At 44.0% G+C, this 25,152-nt stretch overlaps 1 protein-coding gene across 6 annotated transcripts in view; it reads right to left on the reverse strand.

The window, feature by feature from the left end:
- Positions 1 to 25,152, reverse strand: part of LOC142587282 (uncharacterized) — a 378,424-nt gene that overhangs the window by 54,415 nt on the left and 298,857 nt on the right. For all 6 annotated transcript variants that reach the window (XM_075698155.1, XM_075698154.1, XM_075698153.1 and 3 more), the window contains one exon: positions 2,751 to 2,851. In XM_075698155.1, coding sequence (XP_075554270.1) covers positions 2,751 to 2,851 — 101 coding nt within the window. The remainder of the gene's footprint in view (positions 1 to 2,750; positions 2,852 to 25,152) is intronic.

A 25,152-nucleotide genomic window follows, 5' to 3' on the forward strand; every position in this document is an offset into this window, starting at 1 on the left:
AGAGGTCTGGGACCTGAACACTAAAATTATTTTGTAGAAGTTGGAGGCAATACAGAATAATGCTGTGCGGTTTGTTACTAACAAGTATAATCATGATGTTAGCGTTACAGTCCTAAAGCACACTGTCTCGTGGGACACTCTAAAAGTCCAGCACAAATTTTCTAGGTGTTCATTTTTCAAACAGATTGTGTGTGAAGAGGTGGCATTAAATCGACAAGTGTGCCTTCAGCCCCCCACATACATATCCAGATGAAGGGACAACAGCAAAAAAAATAGGCGAATATTCACACCGTACATCTGCGTTCCAAGCGTAATTTTTCCCCAAACTATTGAAGAGTGGAACGCCTTTCCCGACACTGTTGTCACGGCCCATACTGAATTGTTTTCTGCTGCACTCTGGCAGCATTTGCGCATTTATTTATTTATTTATTTATTTATTTATTTATTTATTCATACTGCAGGCCAACATACTGGCCCACGTAGGAGGGGCAATACAGTTTATAAGGTAATGACAATGCAACAAAAATAATAATAAATGTATGTATATATAAACAGTGCATTAAAAGGATGCAGCCCATAGCCACGTTACAAAAGTCAAAATGCTTGCCTTAGCACAGTAACTACAACAAAAAGAATTGCACATTCGAATTTATATGTGGATAAAAATGCTGTGGCAACAACAATCGGGCCCTGTAGGAAAAATACAGGAACTTTCACATAAAAAATGAGAAAAATAGTGAGAAATACTGCTTATGGTTGAGTTATTGTATGTGAAAAATATTTTTCCAACACATTTGTGAAGTTCCCCGATTGAAGTACATCAAAAGGGAGAGAATTCCATTCGTTTATAGTATGCGGATAAAAACTATTTATGTGAGATTTTGTTTTAACAAATAATGGTGTAAGGGAAAAGTTGTGTCTATGTCTTGTTTTTCGTGCATTAAGAGGCATTACATAATGAGGCATTTGAAGCCCGATTTTTTCATTTATGATGTCATGTAAAAACTGGATACGACTAACTTTACGCCTGTGTTCCAGTGAACTGATCTCATTTCTACGCATTAGTCGGATGGGGAATCTTCTCTTTTATATTTTCCAAAGATAAATCTAACGGCCTTCTTTTGTACATGTTCCAAATTCATGATGTCCTTTTGGTATGAGGATCCCATACAACTGCTGCGTATTCAAGTTTCGATTGCACGAATGTGTTAGCTGCTAAAATTTTGGTGTTTATCGGTGCCTTTTTAAGTTTACTTCTCAAGAACCATAATTTGCGCAAGGCTGCTGAACACGTGCAACGTGACTTGAACTGTTTTCATTGAGTGTGCGGCTGTCACCTGCTGGTTATACTGTCATCAGTGTCCACTGCTGTAATTACGTGAAACATTTTTTTTTTATGACGTGCTTGTAACTTTTTGCTTTATACTCACGTATAACACCCCCCTACAACAATGCCTGAGGGCGAATGTAGGTATGTTAATAAATAAATAAAGAGACTGCTCTGGAAAGGTCCAGGTTCAATGCCCAGCTAGGACATGTTTTTTTTGTCTGCTGAGAAACCTGTTTCCTTGCACCACTCTTGGGTGCATGACAATACAGTCGAACATCGTTATAATGATACAGGATATAACGAACTAAATGAAATTCCTTTTGAAATACCCATAGTGATCCATGTATTGAAAAACTTGTTTCAATGAAGTTAAATTGTCCTGCCAATGGATATCTCTGTCTCCAAAACACACACACAAAAAGAAAAAGAACCCGAGTGTGACGCCTCCTATACATTGCTTTCCGCAAGTTTTAGCACTCGTTCGCCGTGTCAGTTCAAAACAAGTGCGTTGAATGTGTCGTTGAGCAACATTGGTCTTTCTCACTGTCGCATGCACCTACGCACAAGCAACTCGGCGTCTCCACTTCTCTCTTGCCCATGCCTGGCTGCACGAGAAGTGGAGCGAAGAGATTTGAGCGCACGCTTTTGCACGGCATGCAGCACTGGCAGGTGCAGCTGAGCATGGCCTCCGAGATCTCCCCGGTGCCAACTCGTGGGTTGCATGCAAGCCGGCACAAGCTGCGCCATACTGCGCGGCTATGTGCGGTCATGGGAAATATTAGTGCATTCACTTCTCTATTTCTCTACAGCGCACCGATGGCCTGGCCTCAGAGCAATGCGTTGGTTCGGGCTAGCTGGTAATCCACATTTAATACTGTTTTAGTGCAGAATTTTACCTCAGAGATCTGCCCGGCGCAATCTCTAGGGTCGTGCCCGAGCAGTGCGTGTGGAGCGCCAAGTGGGCTGGGCGCGGCCTCTGAGATTGAAATGCTGCAGCCACAGAGGCCACCGGCTGAGCGAGCCATGGCGAAGCTGGCCACAGCAGAAGCAGGGTGCCACGTGCTGCTGGACCACGCAAAGTGGAAAGCGGATGAGATCACAATTGGAACACAAGGCAGCCATCTAAAGGCTGTCGCGTCAGGTGCCAAGTTGTTTGTTGCACACGCTGAAGATTCCTTCGTTGTATCATTCACATTTCATTGCATGTGTGGCCATGAAACAATACGGGGGCCACAAAGCGGTCTTCTTATTTACATGTTTACAATTGTGCACCCTATTATGCATATATTGCATTAAATGGCTATAATGGATATAACAATGTAACGGATATAACAAAGTCGTTAAAGCTTCCCTTCAACTTCGTTATAATGAGGTTCGAGTGTATTTCGCAAAAAGCTGTTATGTTAAAGCAGATGCTTACTTGTCCAACCTCAGCAGCATCGATCGGAAACCATCGTTGTCTTCACCACGCTCCAGTGTCAGCCGCCGAAGCTGCTTCAGCCTCCCAATGTTGACAAATGACTGTAGTAAAGAAAGCATGGCACCACTTAACGAGTTGTCCACAATACATCAATCCAGTAAAATAAGGAAAAATTGAATAGGTCAGAATCGCCCTCTGGTACTGGCAAGTGTATGCATCATTTGACGCAGTGGTGGAACAGCCATTTCACCTTTCGGCACATGTCCTGGTACAAGCAAAAAGCTGATTTGGCGCAGCAGCAAGCACTTTTGGTGCCGGGTCCAACACACATGTACTTAACATATACCATGCAAATTTTAACTGATAGAGTCAATATGTTGTGGAGACGGGTTTGCGCGAGGCTCACCATGCAAGTGTGGTCAGGAAAGGACATGATGCTCCTCCACACCGCAACACAGAGGGCACTATGGCCAGGTTCGTCGATACGGTACAGACAGGGCATTAAAGACAGATTGTGAACAAAAGCGTGTTTATTATCCCAGGATGCAACACAGTGCGACAGTGACGGCATGTGGGCAAAGGCTCACCGCAAGGCTTCTCTGCGCTATTTTATCCAAATAGTGCAGCAACCCGATTCGACACAAAAGTTTTGTGTCAACGAACATGGTGACACCGATCGTAGTGCTGGCACTCGCCGTGTGCCACATTTGACCTCATTCGCTATTACCATTCTTAACTATGCACCATGTGCGATTCTGATTGCAGCAGCACTTTTGCAAAGCCTCGCTATCACAACTAACCATCTAAGAAGCTTACCTTTAATCCCAAAATGTGACATTCTCCTTTGGCAAACTCCGCGGTACCATGTGGGCGAGTTCAGTGAATGCCAAAATAAAGTGCCAGCAAGACGGTACAGTGGCACTGCATTGGACGTCCGACAGAGAAGAATGTGTGAATGAAGAACCAGACAACTCCGGCGGGCCTTTAGAGTTTCTCTCTATTGGTAGCGAGGACTTACACAGTCACCATCTGTCGGATGCACCTCACTTGCATAGTATGAGATATAACGCGACGCGCTCCTTATAGGTTTGGCTGCCGGCGCTCAATAAAAACAGCATGCGAGAGCCCTTCTGGGCATTTTTTAGGCTTGTAGCGCAGCTCAGAACGAGCAAAAGGGAAGGTGTAATGAAAAGGAACGGAGAACAGAGTGACCGCTACCCCTTCACTACCCCTCCGAGCGGATGCAGGAAAAAGCATGCCAAGCAGTTCACTGCTGTACAGGGGTCACGTACAAGATCCCATTGACCTGTGGGATGGCTTACATAGGTCAGACTGGGTGCTGCATAATGACTGGGATAATTTGAGGGCTATTAGGGGACGTGGGACAAATTTGGCTGATAATTGCGCCAACTGCACAGCGTGTGAACCGCTACCGAGTGACATAAGAATCCAAGGCAAAGGTTGCGATAAGACTGCGCGTGAATTATTGGAAGCCTTTTATATCAGGAAAAGGGGGGATAAATGTGTGAGCTATATGTCTGTGAAACTCTTCAGGGCAGAAATCTAGTTTCTTGAATGTGTGTTGTAGTTTTAATGATTTGGGTTGCCTTGTCACTACATTTTTTCCATTGTTGTTATGCACTGCGCATGTCATCTTCTCTGCATATATTTGCCGGCGTGGCTGCAAATAAAATAGATGTCAGTTAGCGCCTGTCCTGTGTCTTTCTTGTCTGTTGTGTGTGTTTTCCAGCACGCTTACTTTTGAGCGATCTGCAATGCACCATCTAGCCCGTATGCTGGTGTTGTTAAAATGCCCCTTCCACCTTTCTTTTTGCTCGTTCTGAGCTGCGCTATAAGCCTGAAAAGTCACGATGTACCAACTCGCCCAAACTGCTACACTTTTGACTTTTGGACATTTCTGTAAGTACTCTCCAAATGACAGAAGTTCTTTACTGTCAAAATATTAATCTTGGGCAAACAGAAAGCATAGAAATGTTTACAGACGCTATCTCTTTGCCGAATACTTACAGTGAATGCCCACTGCACGCGGGAAGCGCGATGAAGTCCCCCAAACCAGTTTTTTGAGTGAATGATAGGCAATCGCTGAGAGCAAACTATGTGAAATATGCTCTTATAGTGGGCTGCCTGTATAACCAAATAAAGCATAATAGAATGAAGCCTCAATGCAGCGACCGCACGGTTCGTAGCGACCAACTGCACGTCTGCATGCATGTCCACACACAATGTTTTGCTTTCACTGCGAGTGCGTTTTCTCATTGTGCCGTGAGCTTTAGGCCAGAGCATACGAGTATGTGAAAGTAGTTAAGCAACCATTGTTGTGTGGACGCTATCAGAGCTGTTCAAAAATAAGTTTGTTATAACTAACGACTTCGGACATCTATATACGACTTGTGATGTGCCGTCATGACAATTGAATCATTGTTCTTTTTTTTCCTTTCTTCTAAATTCTTGGACGTTTCAATATCATTATTTCTCAAGTTGCATCGCAATGTATATTTATCGGTCTTCTCAGCAAGCAAGGTACAGCTACTTCTTTTTCTTAATCCAGTGTACATTCGCTGTTTGGCGCTAACACAAACATGAGCATATGTCATGCCTTTTTTAATGTGCTTCTTACCGTTCCCTTTCCATTCCGGTGAACTTGCCAGTATCAAGGATGAACAAGTTCATAGATCAAAGCTTCATGACATTAGCCAGGTAGTGTGCGGGTGAGTATCTCAGTGTGTGCTTTCTGCTACTCACCGAACATTGCAGCCCCGATGCCGTAGCAGAAATCTTCCCAGAGGAAGTGCCTGCTGCACACCTGAGTTGTAGCCGATGGCTGTTTGCCAGTTGCAAGTTTCACAATCCATGCTCCATGCAGCCCGCGGGTGTGTGTGAAGGCCGACACCGGGCTCTTCCGGCACATCATCACCGAGCAGCAGCCTACCATGTTGGACACCGCCTTCAAAGGCAGCCCATTGTAGGGATTGCAGGTGTTGTCAAGCAGGAGCGGGAAAAACTCCCCACTTATTCAGAACTGCAGCGCAGGTGGAACTTTCAGCTTTTGTCTTCTGCTCGCTCCGACACTTCCAAAGCAGTCTACGTGGCCTCCGTGTCCACGTGATCCCTCATACCACGTCATGCTGACGGCAGTGCCAGCTTTTCCAGTGGTGGAGCTCGCCCCCAATACAGTGAGAAACTCTATAGATGGGCCTCTACTTTCTTCTATGATTAATAAAGGGAAAAATCAGACATCTACCCATTCTTAGCAATTGCTACAACTGAAACTCATACGGGTTCCTCGAAGGAAAAGCCTCAGAGTTAAGAAAAATTTGTCCTGGTCCGGGACTCGAACCCGGGACAACCGCCTTTCCGGGGCAGCCACTCTACCATCCGAGCTAACCAGGCGGCTAGCAGATGGCAGGGCGAAGTCGAATTTGTCGATAACACAAAACAAAGGCAAGTGTCTGACATAGTAGTTTGACGTAGATGATGATGCTGATAGCGTGCTATTGGTTTTGGTTTCAGTTTTGCTAGCTACAAAGCATGAACGGAAGGAGGGTTTTACTCTCACACATGCCCTGGCGCAGGATGGCGCAAAGGGCCATTCTCGGTGCAGCTGTTCTACCACTGCCGATGGCACCAAACGCCTGTCAATTCAAAGGTACTAGGCACTGGTTAATTCCGACAACTGCCCCAGGCACACAGAGTGTCAAGCAAATAAAAAGCAGCACTGGCAGTGTAAGCCAAAATGAAGCAATGGAGTCCACATCACCACAGCAAGCAGAAATCCATCTGAAAATGACGAGTACATATTTTAAATTTGTTTATTTTTCTAGAATAGCAGCTTGGGCTTGTTGGTTTTCCATCCTGCTGTTAACAGCGCAAAATGTAGACGAGACACGAGACGAGAAGACGACACCACAAGCGCCGACTTTCAACAATGTTTATTCGAAAGAAACATGGCTTCTTAAACCATTGCCCACACATGTCTCTGTGACGTGATCGCACATCACGTGAAACACGCACTTTTTCTTTGTTTGCACTCATGATAGTGGTTGTACGTGCAAAAGCTCAAGTTCTTTTTTTGTCAGTAACAAGGACGGCATGCCAACACATTGGTCACGAAGTCTGGTAATCTTGGCTGCCTCAATTATCTCCCGGACCAGCTGGTCATTGTGTTTCTTCAGCACTTCACAGCGTCTGAATTCTGCGGCGCAAGCTTTAGAGGGGCAATCCCTGACATGGATACCTAGATTCCAGTTAGCCTGCTCGATGCTAAGTTTATGTTCCTTTAGTCTTTCGTTTGTGCATCTTGAAGTTAGCCCTTTATACTTTTTTCCACATTTTTGCGCCGCACATGACACTGCATTGTTCTTGTGCATTCAGGAAGTCACCATCTGTGGTAGCTACTGTCATCATGAGAATAAATCAATCTGCTGCAGACAACAGGCATTTGCAATTGAGTCTTGAATCTATGCACAGATGCTCACGAGACTGCCCCTAAAAACATCACCCTGATAATGTGCAGACATGTATGCTGCAAGGAGTCTTAACTATGCAAAGTGCTTTCCCGGTTCCTAGTGCTTCATTCGTGTTTTCAGTAAAGCATGAATCCTAATGTGGCATGTGTTACCAAGTTATAAAGCGATCTTGCAACACTACAGGGAATTCAGAAGGCTCTACCCAGCCCCGCATAGGAACCTTTCAGCCGCGGACTCAGCAACGTTACGCAGGCTCTAAACGGACACGTACATAAACCTACATAAATTGCACATATACTACCCAACAGCATACAAAAACATATGCCTGTGGTGTGGGAGCACACCAACGCTCTACCACATCACATGGGAATGCACAGCTCACACAGAAGAACAGGAAGATGATAACACGAGAGCGAGGTGGGAGGCATTGCTATCCAGCTCCGCCCTCGGGGATCAGCTCAGGCTCGTCCGGAGGGCAGAAAGGATGGCGAGGGCCAGCGGTGCCTTGGAATAGGGGCCCGACCACACGGCGTTACCCCGTTTTAGGGGCAACGAAGTTCTTTCTACCAATAAAGTTTTGTTCTTCTTCTACCAGAAGTTTGCTCATGCTGCGATAATAATAATAATAATATTTGGGGTTTTACGTGCCAAAACCACTTTCTGATTATGAGGCACGCCGTAGTGGAGGACTCCGGAAATTTTGACCACCTGGGGTTCTTTAACGTGCGCCTAAATCTAAGCACACGGGTGTTTTCGCATTTCGCCCCCATCGAAATGCGGCCGCCGTGGCCGGGATTCGATCCCGCGACCTCGTGCTCAGCAGCCCAACACCATAGCCACTGAGCAACCACGGCGGGTGCTCATGCTGCGAATATTAGAATGTGAACACTGCTTTATATAAACAACTAAAAAGGCTGTTAATTTTTCAAGAGCTATTCAATATTCAATTTTTATATGGTTCTATCGGATTTGTACTTGGTTCAGTCTGAAAAATGACGATTTGTATGATCCTAGCTATTTTAACCACGAAGAACTGGAACCATCTTTCTGCTAAAAGAAAGCATTTATCACTCTGGACTTTCAAGGCTTTTATCATCCGCTACCATGCCTCATGCATTGCCCCAAATTGGTGCCTTTGAGGCATAAATAAAATCAAAAGCATGAGGGCAGACATTCTTGTTCAAATGAGGCTGCCCTGTCTGAACTAGTACAGAGAGTAAAGCCCAGAGGAATAGACCTACAATAAATTTTGATTAAAAAATATTAATAATTAAGCATTACCATAATAAATACAGGAAGTTATGTCTTGAGAAAAAGGAGCCCAGCTTTTTTTTATATCACACAGAAATACTAACTGGCAATTTGAAACCATCAATTACGTTCAAAGATAACAAGGTACTAGAAAGTCACCTAATAATGTAAAAATAAAATAAAAAAAGAAGCAGACTCCTTAGACTCGGTAAACTTCCACCTTCTCAACACAATTTTCGTAGGAGACTTTCATGTGAAACACAACTAATAATCTTCCTTTATGACCTGCACATTAATCTTGATAATAACCTTCAAACTGATGCTATCTTTCTAGACTACTCTAAAGCTTTTGATACGAGTTTTGCATCACCACTTACTACTGAAATTATCTCGATTCTCACTAAGTGAAATGGATAAAAGAAGTACTATCTAAATGTTTCCAGTTCGTTTTTGCCAATAGCTACTCGTCCAAACTCGTTCCTGCTACATCAGGCATCCCTTAGGGCTTAGCCTTGGGACTGCATTTTTGCCTGATGTACACAAACGACCTCTGCTGCATGTATCCTATTCTGCATGTCCTATTCGCACGTTTGCTGGCGACTGTGCAATTTACCATAATGTGACCAACTTTTCCTTTACAAACATCTCTACAGAATGACCTTGATAACACACAAAACTGGTGATGATGATGGTGATGTATGGGGTTTTATGGCACAAGGGCCAGGTATGGGCCAAAGAGCACCATGTCTGTGGTAATGAGTTTGCAGTGTAATTATGATTACTATGAAGTTGGTGTGACGTGGCTGTAAAGGGGCCTTAAAATATACGCTCTAATATACGCTCTAAAGTGAGTAAAATCTGTATAATAAAATTATGGCGATGACGTATCACTTGTACTATGAACATTTAGATGCATTTAAAAAGAATGATATGAAAGGTAAAATATATCAGATTATAAGAAATGCTAGAGCACTGCTGCCTCCTTAGAGCCCTTGAGACACAAGGGCCTGGAGGCATGTGCTATATAAAACAACTATCACAGCGGCATCCTCTGGAAAGAGGATGCGCTACGAATTTATTGGGCTCATAACATGCAGGACAACCTCATTTAAAAAATTGAGGACTATTTTGGTGTTGAAAAATGGTTCCTTACCAAGAAACATAGCTGGGTGAAGAGGTATGCAGTAACGATATGCAAGAGGAAAATGTTTCTTTCTTTCAGATTCGGCTTTGCGACACTCCAAGAGGATGTGGAGGACAGTCAGCCTCTCACCACATCGACCACAGGTTGGCGGTTCATTTCCAGTAAGCAGAAAATTGTGTGTACCAAATGTGTGCCCTATTCTGGGGCGGCAGAATAGGACATCTGTTCACCGTGACTTTGTTGGGGAGGGCCAAAAACCTAACTGTGGCTTTATAACGTGCAGTCTTTCACACACTGTAATGTTGCAAGATCTCAAACCTATCTGTATATCATCTACGTAGATGGAATAAAAAATGGCCGGTGGCAGTGAAGGACGAAGTGTGTTCATTTTAACGATAAAGAGAGTGCAACTGAGTACTCCTCCCTGGGGTACACCTGTTTCCTGTATAAAAGGTCGCGACAATACATTGCCGATTTTCACGCGGAAGCTACGATCTGACAAATAGCTTTCAATTATGTTCAGCATATTTCCACGGATGCCCATCTCCGACAGGTCTCTCAAGATCCCGTAACACCATGCCGTGTCATACGCTTTTTCCATGTCAAGGAATATCGATAGGAAATACTATCCATGTATAAATGCATCGCGGAAATTTCCTTCAATGCGCACCAGATGATCAGTTGTCAACCGCCCCTCTCTGAAGCCACACTGATAAGGATCGAGCATATCGTTGAGCTCAAGGAAATGTATAAGTCTGCGATTTATCATTTTTTCAAAAATCTTACACATGCAATTTGTCAGAGCTATCGGACGATAACTTGTTGCCAAGGAGGGGTCTTTTCCCTGCTTTAGAACAGGAACCACAATTGCTTCTTTCCATGCGGATGGGAGGTATCCTGAAGCCCAAATAGTGTTGAATAGTGTAAGAAGTGTAACTTGTGCATCAGTATGTAGGTTTCTGATCATGTCATACATGACTATCAGGTCCCGGTGCAGTGCTTTTGCATGTATTCAAGGCAGCTCTCAACTCAGCAATACTGAAAGGCCGGTTATGAGATTAATTCTGTCTGGATTTTCATATTAGTGGCTTACATTCTTGTATTTGTTTGTATTTCAAAAAGGATTGTGAATAATGGTTTGAACTCGACACGCTCTCGAAGTGTTCCCCAAGTGAGTCTGCCTGATCTTTCAGTGTTTCACCTTGTGTGTTTACCAAAGGAAGTGAATATGTTTGTCGCCCTTTTATCCTATTAACCTTGTTCCAGACTTTGGCCTCATCTGTATAGGAATTTATACTCGATAAAAACTTCTCCCAACTTTCTCTTTTAGCCTGTCGACGGGTTCCTCTGCCTTGGGACTTTGCTTTCTTAAAGTTAATAAGATTCTCCGCAGTGGGAGAGGCGCGTAGCAACCCCCATGCTTTGTTCTGTTTTTTACGAGCGATCCTACAATTGTTGTTCCCCCACGGGACACGCTGTTTGCATGCCAGGCCAGTTACTTCTGATATGCATTTTGATGCAGCATCTATTATAAAGGCTGTAAAATACTCAACAGCAGCATCAATTCCTAACGACGACATGTCATCCCATGATATACTAGTTAGGCTTCGGAATTTCTCCCAGTCAGCTGTGTCAATCTTCCACCTAGGAGCATGTGGTGGATATTCGTTTTCTTTAGGTGATCTTAGCAGTATGGGGAAGTGGTCACTTCCGTAAGGATTGTTGTTAACTTCCCATTTAAGTTCAGACAGTAGTGACGGGGAAACTGGGCTAAGATCAATTGAAGAAAACTTTTTTGTTTGCAAGAGAGTAATATGTGGGTGCCTTCTTATTAAGCAGACACGAACCGGAAGAAAAAAGGAACTGTTCAACGAGACGACCTCGCGCATCGATACGAGAGTCTCCCCACAGGCTGCTGTGCGCATTGAAATCGCCAAGAACAACATAAGGTTCTGGCAATTGATCTATCAAGGACTGAAATTCATGTTTGTTTAGTTGGTAATGAGGGAGTATGTAAAGGGACCAAATGGTGATGAGTTTGTTTAGTAGGACAGCTCGAACCGCCACTGCTTCAAGGGGCGTTTGTAGCTGTAAAGGTTCGCACGCTATACTTCTATGATTGACTATGGCAACACCGCCCGATGATGCGACGGCATCATCGCGATCTTTGCGAAAAGTTATATACTGTCGGAGAAAGTTCGTGTGTTTGTTTTTTAAGTGTGTTTCCTGTAAACACAGCACTTTTGGATTGTGTTTTTGGATGAGTTCCTGCACATCATCAAGGTTTCTAAGAAGACCTCTGACGTTCCATTGAATTATCTGTGTATCCACGTTGGTAGTAAATAGGTGCTGTGTGTACAGAAACAGAAGTGTTATTTACAGAGATTTCAGAGATTAGATTACAGAGCTCTTTCGAGGCCCTGTAACAGGGGTTCTGCCCTTTCTGGAGCGTTTGAGGGAGCCTTGCCGCTCCTTAGGCGCTTGGCGCGCCGTGAGGAAAGGTGTAGTGTCCATTGCCTCTTGTGAGGTGCCGGATGCATGCTCTTGCGAGCGAGATGTCAGGGAGGGTCCCGCCTTGGAGGGCAAGACCCCTGCGCCCACCAGCCCGGCGGTCGATGGGGCTCCCTGGGGGATTTGGCTGCGCCGGCCGTTGCCAGTGCTGGAAGGGACCTGGGAGGTTGAGGCAGCCTCGGCTGCGCCCACCTTCGGGGTCGATGGTCCCTTCTCCTCGGTTAACGGAGCAGCGCTAGCTGCAACCGCCGCGGGGGCAGGTGGCGTGACTGCCTACTCACGGCTTGTGGGTCGGACAGCCGCCGGAGGCCGTTGTGACACTGCCCCCTGATGCGCCACTTCGGCAAAGCTTTTCTTTGGCAGGTATGCTACCCGCTTGCGTGCCTTCTTGAAACTTATGTTTTCCTTGGCTTTGATTGTAACAATTTCCTTTTCTTTTTTCCAGGATGGGCACGACCGCGAGTACGCGGCGTGCTCCCCATCACAGTTTGCACAGTGGAGAGCGTTCGCACAAGCTTCAGTGGTGTGTTCGTGGGCACTGCATTTCGCACATGTTTGGCGGCCCCGGCAGCTCTGCGAACTGTGGCCGAAGCGCTGGCATTTGAAACATTGGAGTGGATTGGGCATGTAAGGCCTAACAGGGAGCTTTATGTACCCGGCCTCGATTGACTCGGGTAGGACACGAATTGAAGGTCAGTATTATGTGTTTGGTCGCAATCTCTTTACCATCCCGCCTCATCTTTATTCTTTTCACATTGACAACATTTTGCTCACTAAAGCCCTACAAAAGCTCTGCGTCTGTCAGCTGAAGCAAATCATCGTCTGAGACAACGCCGCGGGTAGTGTTCATAGTGCGGTGCGGAGTCACTGTCACTTGAACGTCCCCAAACGACACGAGACTGGGTAACTTTTCAAATTGTTTCAGATTCTGGAGCTCCAAGAGGAGGTCTCCACTTGCCATCCTTGTTTCCTTGTAACCTCGAGCAAGAGCCTCAGTCAAAGACTTTGAAACTAGAAATGGGGAGATGGTGCGTACTTGTGTGTCTGACTTTTCCGAGTGAATCACATGAAATCGTGGGAAGTTGGGTCTTTCACGACCAAAGGACTTGAATACATCTTCGGTGCACCCTCTTTTCTGAGGGCGATCAAGGAGGGGTGGGAAGAACTTCGCCATAGGAGAACTTAATTTTCGGCAATAACACCACCCACCCACCGTGGAGCCCTACAGGGGGACGCTACAGGTACTGTAAAAAACAGGTCCTGGAAACGCCAGCTGTACGTTATCACTATAACCAAATATGAGATAACCTAGGTTGGCTATTCACACAAGGTTAACCCTCGCTGCCTGGAAAAATTGGAAGTAAGCGGAAGCTAGGAGAAGACAGGAAAGATGGAAAAGTCACAGAAAGGCGAAGGCTGGAGGGAGAGAGAGACAGGAAAAGGCAACTACCGATTTCCCCCGGGTGGGTCAGTGCGGGGGTGCCGTCTACGTGAAGCAGAGGCCAAAGGGGTGTGTTGCCTCCGCCGGGGGACCTTAAAGGTCCGAACACCCTGCATCGGCTACACCTCCAGGATCCCCTTTTCCCCGGACACGGCTAAGCTGCGCACGGTTACACGCGGGAGGGTCCAACCCTCGTGTGCTCGGGTACGTGGTGTCGCAGCACACCAAACGCCTGCTGAGGCAGACGCCCCTGCGGGGCACAAAACTGGTGCAAGCTTTGGCAAAGGACCTTGAGCCCTAACAAATGCAAGCGTGTTTCCTTTTCCTGCTGTCCTAACCCCCTTCTCTCTACTTACACGATTGCAGGTGCCCCAGTGGAATCAGTTCTAACATATTTAGGCACAACCTTGTCCCAAGGCTTTTCCTGGAATGCGACTAACATCATTTCGTCAGCAAAGAGTACCTTAAGGGGGGATGTTAGGCTGAAGGGTTAACTTTTGAAGCGCTCAACCAATTAAATTTCGTGAAATCTTCGGGGGTAGTTGATCTAGTTGTCATTAGTAGATCTTCCAAATATCAGCACCCTAGCGTAACAAGAAAGAAAGGTATAGCTGTGAAATTGAGCAATCTTGTGTGTCAACTTAGGAAAACTATCGTTTACAAAATAATGAAAATATACAAATTATTTGTGATTAGATACCTTCTAGATGGTTTAGAGTGCAGGATAAGGTCAGTTGCACATTTTTTATGTCATTTCTGTAAAAATGCCATCACTCTGAAAATGAAGTTTATTTTTTCGCTGCCATTACATGTCAAAGATCTGCTAAATATTATATGTTGAAAAAAATTTTGGCATCTGAAAAGTACTTTATCTTGTTCCTCACAAAATTTCAGTCTAGAAAAAACGTTGGAAGTAGCATTTGGTGAAGCAGTGTGGAAATTATACTTTTCCTAAAGCTTTTTTTTTTTTGCAAGAAGTGCGAACTGAGAAAAATCAGTTAAAAGATTTCAGAGCATGGCATTTATTCTTATGATCATAAAAAAATTAATCAAAGTTCCCTTCTGCATATGTCGGGCTCTCCTCTTCAACACGACGCTGCTCTGCGGCGATCGCTTGAAGGCGTCGTCTCTTTTTTTCAGCTTTAGAGCTATCCATCGCTCTTGCCTGCGCTCATGAAATGGCTTGCTTCGTTGCTTCCTGAACGTGCTTATTCGTCTGGACTCCATGTTCAAGTTCCAGCTTGTCGAGAACTCTCTTGATGCCACGTGCTCCATCATTGAATTCTAGCACAGCCAGGGCTGCTGCAGTCTCCACTGTTCTCAGTGATGCAAATTCTGTCTTTGGAGACCTTTTCCATACAAGAGCATTGAAGGACTCGTTTGCATTCTGTGTCTGCATTCTTGAACATCATGCAAGAAGCTCTGGCTTACTAAGCTTGCTGTAGAGAGGCACCAGCTCTTTGGCAATGTCTCTGCTGAAAGCTGGACGATGGGATCTTGGCACTCATGGCTTGTCCACGGCAACTAGGGCTCTGTGACAATTGTAGTGACACTAAGAGTCCTCACCAACTGGGAAAGCGTCATGTCGTGGGACTTCATCTGTTGAGTAGGAGTGAAAAAGCATCACAAATACTCCTCGTTGCATTTTTTTTACATCTGGAGCATTGTCTTTCAGGGCAGATGCATAGTAAGCACATGTTTTTTTACAACACTTTGTGTCAGCTTCCCCTTGTCTCCTAGACGTTTCGTCGTTTTCTTTAGTTTCTCAATTCCAGCGTACACTCGTTTCACAACATGGTTTATAAAGTCAAGCAAACTTCCTAACGTGGGCATTCACTTTGCGTTTCGTTTCTTGCCCACTATGCGGCCGCGTCTGGAAAAACAGCGTTCGGAGTCGCGTTCGACGGGAAATGCGCGCCACCAACTTGTGAGAAAAGTTAATTTTCTTCCTTTCTACTGCTCAGATAACTACCAAACTTGGTGAGAAGATTCTTTATTAAACAAGCAATTCAGAACAACTCAGAATAGAAAACACGTTTTTTTTTTCACCGAAATAGGTATTTTAGCCCCGCATCCCCCCTTAAGGTTTACGATACAGTAAAAGCTCGTTAATTCGACACCCGTTAGTACAGAAATTTGGATCATTTGGGACGGCTTTATTGGTCCCTGCCAAAGTACATGTTAATCTATGGGACCAAAACTTTGTTAATTCATTAGAATTTGGCCCCGCACCACTTAATTCGGACAAATGCTGATAGCTGCCACTACATGAAAGTGTGGTAAAGCAGCGCTGGCACCACTGGAGTGAAACTGAAAACTGAGAGGCATTGTCATCGTCATCAATTAATCGGGGCGACCACAGTGTCACTGAACGTCAGTGTATTCTTCCTTCGCTCCACTGTGCCTTCGATGCCATTTTCCCATGTGTTGTCGAGTCGGCATCATCTCTTCTTGCGGAGTTTACTTTTTTCATTGTGACCGTATTTTGCATGCCACCACCATCGTGCGCTATAGTGATTGCAATGATGGCAAAGTGGCAGAAGTACAAAGCCAAGAACTTGGCGACTATGTTGGAAATTTTGCAGACTTTGAACAGCGAATCGCGACAGCACGTTATGACCAAGTACAACGTGAAGCGGAGCACGTTGGGAATGTACGTGAAAAATGAACAGCAGATTCTCCAAGCCTTTGAAAGAGAGAAGTTTCATGCATCAAGAAAGCGGCTGCAAACCGCAGCTCATCTCCAGCTCGAAGCTTTGCTCCAGTGGGTTACTGACTGTCGCAACGCGCATCTACCTTTGAGCAGACCTCTCATCATGACACAAGGTGAGAAGTATGCTGCAATGATAAACACTGAATCGTTCAGAGCTTCAGAAGGGTGGTTCGTGAAGTTTCAAGAGGCACACGAACTCGTCTTCAGAAGTGTTTGCGGCGAAAAGGCCAGCGCTGACGAAAGCGTGACCACCCAGTGGAAAAATGTGAAGCTGCTTGAGCACATCGCCGCATATGAACCAAGCGACGTGTTCAATTCAGACGAAACTGCTCTATTTTTCAGAGCTCTGCCCGACAAGACGGTGACTTTCAAGGGGGACCCGTGCATTAGTGGCAAGAAGTGCAAGCAAAGGATAACTGTGCTTCTTGCTGCCCATATGACTGGCACGGAGTGCTTGTCACTTGTTGTCATCGGGAAGGCGCATAAGCCACATTGTTTTAAAAACACCAAAAGCCTTCTTGTCAAGCAGAGAGTGAAGAGGAAGACTTGGATGACCTCGGACATTTATAGAGGCTGGCTGCAGCAGTTCGACCGGCACTTCACGTCAAAGGGCCGCAAGATAATTATGGTTGTTTACAACTGCAGTGCACATAACTGTACAGTCAAACTGAGGAGTGTCAAGGTAGTTTTTTTGCCGCCAAACACTACATGTGCCCTTCAGCCAATGGACCAGGGCATTATTTACAACATGAAGTCGAAGTACCGAAAGCACTTGCTACAGTGAATGAGCTTATGCTCAGAAGTTGGAAAGCTGTATGAAGTGGACTTACTCGGCGTAGTGCACATCATACCCCACGTGTGGAAAAGATACACCTCCGCAAGTCATCGCCAACTGTTTTCGGCACAGCAGTTTTGTGAGGCCCGAGCATGCGACAGTAGCTGACAAGGTGTCAGCAGAGTCTGTCAATGATGACTGCCCGGCCTTCGATGCTGTCCTTCCCATAGATGTGACTTTTCAGGACTACATCGCGATTGATGATTGTGTCGCCACGACTAGTCTCCTGACTGATGAAGAAATTATTAATGACGTCACGGGTGCCTGGGAAGACTGATTCAGACGAAGAGTCATGCGAGGAGGTGCAGCTGCGACCTCATCGCACCTCACAAGAAGTCCTGGAGGCGCTTTGGATATGGGAGGGCGTCTGCCTGAGCACTTCCGACAGTTTGCGGGCTGTTGGCCACTTGGATGAATTAAGAAAAATTGTGATGTCAGCCAGAATCTGGGCGAAAAAGAAGACGACTATTGCAATATACTTCAGTAAATAAAGGTGTGCTTCTCCAACTTGATCCTAAGGTTGTCTTTCCTGATCATTTGTTAAATCGGCATTCGGATAATATGTACATTTTTCCCCGTCCCATGAGATCCAAATTAACAAGCTTTTACTGTACCTTTGTCATGCTCTGCAATATGTCAAGTTACTCGCGCAAATACAAATAATTTGTCCGACCTCAACTCGAATACGCTGCTGCTACTTGAAACGCTCACTAAACATATACCATCAACGTAATGAAGAGTTCGGCAAAAGCCCGTCTGGTCGGGATAAAACAAGACAAAAGAAAGACGCACACCGACCAAATAAAACTTTAAAAGGCAAGACGTTTCAACTGCCATACGGAAGCCTTGTTCACAATGGGGCAAAAAAATAGAAGTGCCTGCTTAAGTAGGTTTTAGCATGTGACGCAAGCACCACGTGTAGCATGGGGGGAAGGTTCCTTCGTTTTGATGGAGCACGTGTCCTGTTGATCATATCTCGAGGGACTCCAGGTACAGGTGTGACTTCTAGTTTGTTTCCTAGGCGATACACAAGCCCACGTCAAGTTTCTCTGCTGAAGCCATTCCCCTACTGGAGCAAGGCGAGCTTTCACGAGTCGTCACAACCGTCTCCTCCGCTTATCGCTTTGTTAAGCTGCATGCTACTCACGTTGCACGTGGCCGCTTCTTTATTCGTTTCACGCGAGAAGATCAGCACTGGTTGAAGGAGGGATGTCTCTCAAGCCAGCGTTTTAACAATGGGACTTGTCATTGTAGGGGCAACAGTCGCCGAGGATGCTCGATGAAAACACAGAGCTACGAAATTGCTAAGTGGACGAGTATAGTGTATAATGACAAAAGTCTAAATGTTAAAAAATGGGAGTGTGCTGGCCGCAGAAGGGGGCGGAAAGAGGGAGTGAAGTGGGAAGCTGCAGCTGATTCTTTCAAGCGACTGTAAGAATGCAAAATAGACAAGAGCCCGCACATGTAAGCAGTGCTTGCCAGTCCCAGGTGCTTAATTTTTTCATGAGAATCTTTTCATAATTTTTTTCATGAGGAAGTAGAGATATATTGTTTAAGAGTTATAAACATGAGCAATAAAAAAAAAATTAAGAAAAAGGTTAGCAGAAAGTGAGTTGTATCAACAGACTCACATTGGAGCTCATTGCTTTCATTTCACATTTGCTCCGATTAAGGTACGTCCTCACTTGTGGAAATAAGCGATCCCAAGGCGGCGTGCTTAAAGAAATGCGTCGCGTTTCGAAGGACGCATCACTGCATGTTTGCGGTTGTGGAGAGCGGCAGTAGCGGTGGGCAGGCGAGAGTTCTCGCCCTCTCTCGAGATGACTTGGGAGCCTGCAAGAATTCCTGCGCACTTCAGTCGTTGTTGCCGGCGAGAACAATGACCTCACCGCCCACGTGACAACTTTGGCACCTGTGATTGGCTTGCTTGGGTTTGCGGAAAGCGGCACTGCAAAAGAAATGGGTTTGGGACCCATCCTCCCGCGGCAGAAAATTCTTGCCGCGAAAGCGCCTTTCGTGGTGCGCATCTTTAGGCACGCCGCCTTGCGCGCACTTATTTCCGCAAGTGAGGACGTACCTTTACTCGGTACGCTCGGTAGCTATACAGCGTTGCGTTGCTTAGCACGAGGCCATGGGTTCGATTCCTGGCCATGGCTGCTGCACTGCCAGAGATTTAACGCAAGAAATGCTCATGTACCGTGCTTAGGGTGCGCAGTCAAGAACACCAGATGGCGAAAATAAATACGGAGGCCTCCACCACAGTGTCCCTCATTGTCCACTTTTCAGCTTCTCAATGTTAAACCTAACAGTTTAACATAACCTAACACTTCTCACACTGCTATGCTCTGAAAGAACAACACAATGTTATGCATATTTATCACAAGCGGGATAACAGAGGAAAGTAGTGTGAATGACTTGTTAATTTTGCACACATATCACAAAACAAACGCCGCATACAGAGTGAGGATCATTAAATCACAGCCTTCCGGCTCTCAAAGTGTGGAATGTAAATTCAACAGGACACCCATGAGATCAATAAATACCCACAGTCGCTGCAGACTCATGCGGGTGAACATAACCTCCTGCTGACTCACATTTTATTTAGAAGCATGAAACTGCCATGAGTGTCCACGCTCGCCTTCATCTAAGGGGCGATGCGGTCAAATTGTCAAAATGTCCAATTTTCTGATTTATTTATTTTTTCGCGATCCTGAGACCATTATTTACCACGTGGTCAAACATTATAACAAAATACACAGTAGAAATAGAGGAAACAGTACTTTCCTAGAGTGCTATCATCAATAACTGTGAAAGAAATTTGGCTTCAAAAGGCCCCATCACACCCTGGATCGCCCGGCTATCCGTTGATGCAGTGCCGCCATCTTGGTATCATTGTCAAGAGGAGAGATCAGGGTTAAAGACAGCCGAGTGACACATTTCTCCACCAAAAAATAAACCAGCAAACGCAAGCGAAAAAAGGCAAATGCGGCATTGCGATTGGGCAAAGCAGACTTGTGGGGCACAGGGCAAGTTCCTATTGGCTATTGTAGATTTGAATTGCTAACGAACCTCTGTTGCACGCGTTTGTGCAGCAGCAAGCTGGGCGTCATAGCAGCTTACGCACCTTTTCCATCATGAGCCCCAAGGAATCAAGTTCCGAACGGCCCACATGTGCGAAAGACCACGAAAGGCGTAGAAAACAGGGAGGAAACTACTTGTAGAAGCGTATGCCGCCGAGCTTGTTGACGAGGCACGACCGGCACACATGGGCGACTGGGAAAGTGTGCCCGCGTGCAGTATGCGACCACAGAACATTGCGAGCGATGATGAAGGTGCATCCTCGAGTGAGAGTGAAGGCGCATCTGCAAGTGAGCGTGAAGGCGCATCTGCGTGCGATGGTGAAGGCGCGTCTGCAAGCGATGGTGAAGGCGCGTCCGCGAGCGATGGTGACGGCGTGTCCGCGTGTGGTCGTGACAGCAACGCGACATTGGCGAAGGAGAAGTCGCGTTTAATATTCAACTGCGGATTTCAGCTCCAACTCTCCCTAATAAAAAGGTTGTGCAATGAGAGACAAGAGCGGACGTTTTGAATGCCCAGTCAACCATCCATCATGCCTCTGCATGATGGATGGTTGCACAATGATCAAAAAGGCAACCTAGGTGCACAAAACTGCTGCAAGAACGCAAAAAAACGACACCAAAATGTAAAGTAGATGTGTCCTCACAGGCAAAGGACTACATCTCAGGAGGGTTTTAGGTGCTCAAAGCATAAGTAAAGATTTGAATGTTTACAACAAATGAAGCTTTGAGCTACGTTTTCTCAGTTTTCATTTCTTATGCAGTTGCTTTCAGTGATTGCAGTGCCATTTCACAATCAATGAAGACAAAATTATTCTGTCTTTTGCACTAAGATCCTGGAACATTGAGCAGTGTAATAAAGCTGTTCATTTTTAACTGCAGCTCATAAAAAAGATAGTTTTTTTGCAGAAGTTGTTAGTAAGACAATATGCGTAGGAAAGCTAAAAAACTATTTTTGTGCTCATTTTGGCATTTAAAAAATAAACTAATAGCTTTATTGAATAGAATGGTCCTTTGTGAACATGCAGATGTAAAAATCTTGGCAAACTTATGTGTAATGAATTAATTAACTTGGGGAAAATAATTAATTTACTTAATGAATTATTTAAATTAAAATTGCTTTACATACTCATTTTTTTCCCAGGGTCGTAAATGAATGGAATCAGCTGTCCAACGATGTGGTGTTGCAGCCATTCCTGAATTTGTTTATGTCCCATATTGTGTAATTTCCTTATTTTTCGCTCTGTTACATTTGCACTTGCAGTAGATGCATTGATTCAGTTGTACTCGAAGCGTATCTTTTATTTCATGATGTCTGTATTGTCTTTTTACTAGCACATGTAATTTTTCTTTTGTTAGCCCTGCTAATCATGTCATAATGATGTATCCCCATCCTGCAAAAAACCTGTAACGGGATCGCAGTATTTGTAAGTAAATAAATAAATAAATAAATAAATAAACAAATAAATTACCATTAGAGACTATCAATTGTAACTCGAAAACTATAATAAATAGCACAAAACTAATTTCAGTTATGATATCAGCATAAGTCACCCTGCATGCCAAATTTAAATCAATCAATCAATCAATCAATCAAAAAATTGTATTCCATCCACAAATCTGTTCTTTTGTGGAAGACGAGGGCTCGAAAAAAAGTGGATCTATCCACTTGAGAAGCTTCGAGCCCCCGTTTACATGGCCTACAGTGAGAGAGTGGAAATACAAAAAAAAAATGGGTGTACACATTGAACAATGATAATTCCCTCAGGCATTCATGACAATAAATTCATCGATGCTTTATACAATTGTAACACTGCAAAAAATAATAATTCGGAAATCTGGAACAATATTGTACATAAATATGTAGCTTTCATACAAAAGAAATGGATCAATCTTTCGCAACAAAATATGCCTGGATTGCACGGTTCCCAGTTGTTTCTAATTTTATTCCGTATTGATGAAGTTCGTTTAACAGCTTTGGAAGCGTGTGACGAAGCATTTGTTTTGTTAACATAAGGCGTGCAAAGGGTATTTTCCAGGTATCATCTCTGCGTGAATTATAAGACCTTGTGAGTGGTATCAATTCTGAAAGTGTACGTAGAAGACCGTCTGAATCATATTTATATTTTCTAGCTAGATTTAGAGGGTACAATTTATGCACAGTGACAAGATTGTATTTTATAAATAGAGGTCTTGTGTGCGCAGTATATTCAATGCATGCAATGTGACGAAGTGCTTTCTTTTGCAACATAAGCAACTGGTTCAGGTTTGTTAACGTGGTTGTGCCCCATACTAAACAGCAATAATTCAAATGTGAAAAAAGTAGTGCGTTATAAATATGAAGTTTGACAGCTATTGGTAAGTGGAACTTGAATTTCGCCAGAATTCCTACTGCCTTAGCAATTTGCGTAGCAACGTGGTTAACATGGATGTCCAAGACATATGCTTTTGGAAAACTACACCAAGTGACTTTACTGAGTCAACAATTTCTATACGTGAATTCCCTAAGATTAGGTTCAAAGTGGGTGTTGCAGGGGACTGTCGAGGTGTGAAGATAATAGCTTTTGTTTTATTTATGTTAATTTCAAGTGAATTTATTATGCTCCACTTGTGTAAATCACGGAGAGCTTCATTAATTTTACTTTCAAGAGTTTCATAATGTTGAGTGCGAAGAAAAATTGTTGTGTCATCTGCATAAGTTATGTACTCTGCGGCGTGGTTATGTTGTGTAATGTCATTGATATAGAAATTAAATAGAAGCGGTCCAAGTATGCTCCCTTGGAGGACACCTGAGGTAACTGCGTTGCACGTAGATAAATTTCCCTGAATGCAAACACATTGCATTCTATGTTGCAGGTAGGACGTTATAAGCGCAAGAGGTGTGCCTCCAATTCCGTATACTTCATTTTTTAGTTAGTGTTAAGTGGTTTAGACGGTCGAACGCCTTTGAGAAATCGATATATATACCAGCTATCAGGCGTTTTTCATCGAATGCTTTCAGAATGATTTCTTTTTGCATGACAAGTTCTGTAGACCTGCCTTTTCTGAATCCGAATTGGGTGGGGCTGATCAAATTGTATTTGTTGGCAAACCCAATTATTCTAGCGTACATTATTTTTTCTAAGCCTTTGGAGAACATGGGTAGTATGGATATCGGCCTGTAATTTGATAAGTTGTTCCTTTCTCCGCCCTTGAATATCGTAATAACTTTTGCTATTTGCATTTTCTTTGGAAAAAACACCTGTCGAGAGAGCTAGATTATAAATATGCATGAGCTGTGTCAATATGATGTCAAGAACGTACTTTACTGGCCTGATTTGAATGTTGTCGATATCACATGTTAAGCTGTTCTTGAGAGATTTGTACACATTATTTATTTCACTATCAGTTGCGGGATTCATATATATGCTGGTAGAATTTCTCGAGATCCCATTTACTGCCTCCGGAGAATGAGAGCTAGTGACTAGATTTGTGAAGTAGTGATTAAATTCTTCTGCTAATTCAGCTCCTTGTTTAAGTTGATTGTTCAGCGTTATTTCACCAACCTCTGCATTTTTTGGTACCCGATTTAGCATCTCATTAATTTTCCTCCACATTAAGTCCAATTTCTGTTTTCTCCCTATATCGAAGCAACTGTAGAGATAGTTTCGCTTTGTATTCCGTAATAAGGCATTAGTTTTGTTTCTGTGTGTCCGAAATATGTCCCAATCATCAGTGTTATGCGTTTGGAGGAACCTGTTAAAAAGCTTATCTTTCTTTTTAATCATTTTAAGGCATTCCTTATTTATCCAAGGCTTGTGCGCTTTTTTACTTTTCTTGTGTACGATATATGGAAATGACTTCATGTACGCATCAAGAAATAGGCGCAAGAATTCGTCATATGCATCGTCAGATGTATGAGACATGTATACGGCATCCCATTTTATTTTTATAAGGTGATTGCGAAAGTTCTGCAATGTTTTTTCGCAAATATCTAGAATTTTCTTGGTTTGTGGAAGTGTCGTACGGTCTCTATTAAGCACTTTTGCCAACAAAAAAATAGGTAAGTGGTCGCTAATGCTTGATGCCAATACACCACCAATAACTTTGTGCTCTGGTAGGTTTGTTATAAATAGGTCAATTGATGTATTCGTTGTGTTTGTCACTCGTGTGAAATCTCTAATTACATTAGTCGAACAGTATGAAGATAGCATTGTCTGTAACTTGCTTTGAGCATTTGAGTAATTCAGCATGTCGATGTTACAAACACCCCCCAGTATTAGTACCAGGTCGTTTTCACTTGCATAATTCAATAAACCTTCCAAATACACAATGAATATATCCACAATTCCATCTGGAGGGCGGTACATTACAGCTACAATATATTTCTGTGATACAATAGCAACACACTCTGCATCACGTGTTATAAAGGAAAATTCAGGAAGTAGGTCACAGGTAATGCACTTCTTGATATTCAGTAACACTCCTCCACCACGTTTGTCTTGGCGGTTTAGACGAAAGGTCTGATAATTATCAATCTGTATGGCATCGCAGTCCGAATTAAACCACGTTTCGGTCAGCATAATTATGTCGAATTTAAAGCAAAATTGGTCCAGGAAGACGTTTAGCAAGTTGTGTTTATGGTAGGCAGATCTGATGTTAAGGTGGAAGCATGTTAGTCCAATATCGTTTTCGGAAGCTGCAAGACTGTTAACGTCTTCGGGTTGCAATGCCATGATGAATAGGAGTGATCTTCAATAGCCTGACGCCATTCACCTAAACTATTTTTCCGATGTCACTTTCGGTGCTTACGCGAATCACTGTGGACTGCTCGTCCTTTCGAGCAAAAATCTTACCATCTCTCGTCCATACGAATTTCCATTCTTACTGATTGCCATTCCAAGCAATTTCTTGAGAGTAGGGCAGAGATGCTCATTAACAAATATTGGCTTATTGCTTGAGCG

Source organism: Dermacentor variabilis, chromosome 7, assembly GCF_050947875.1.
Source record: "Dermacentor variabilis isolate Ectoservices chromosome 7, ASM5094787v1, whole genome shotgun sequence".
Classification (NCBI taxonomy): domain Eukaryota; kingdom Metazoa; phylum Arthropoda; class Arachnida; order Ixodida; family Ixodidae; genus Dermacentor; species Dermacentor variabilis.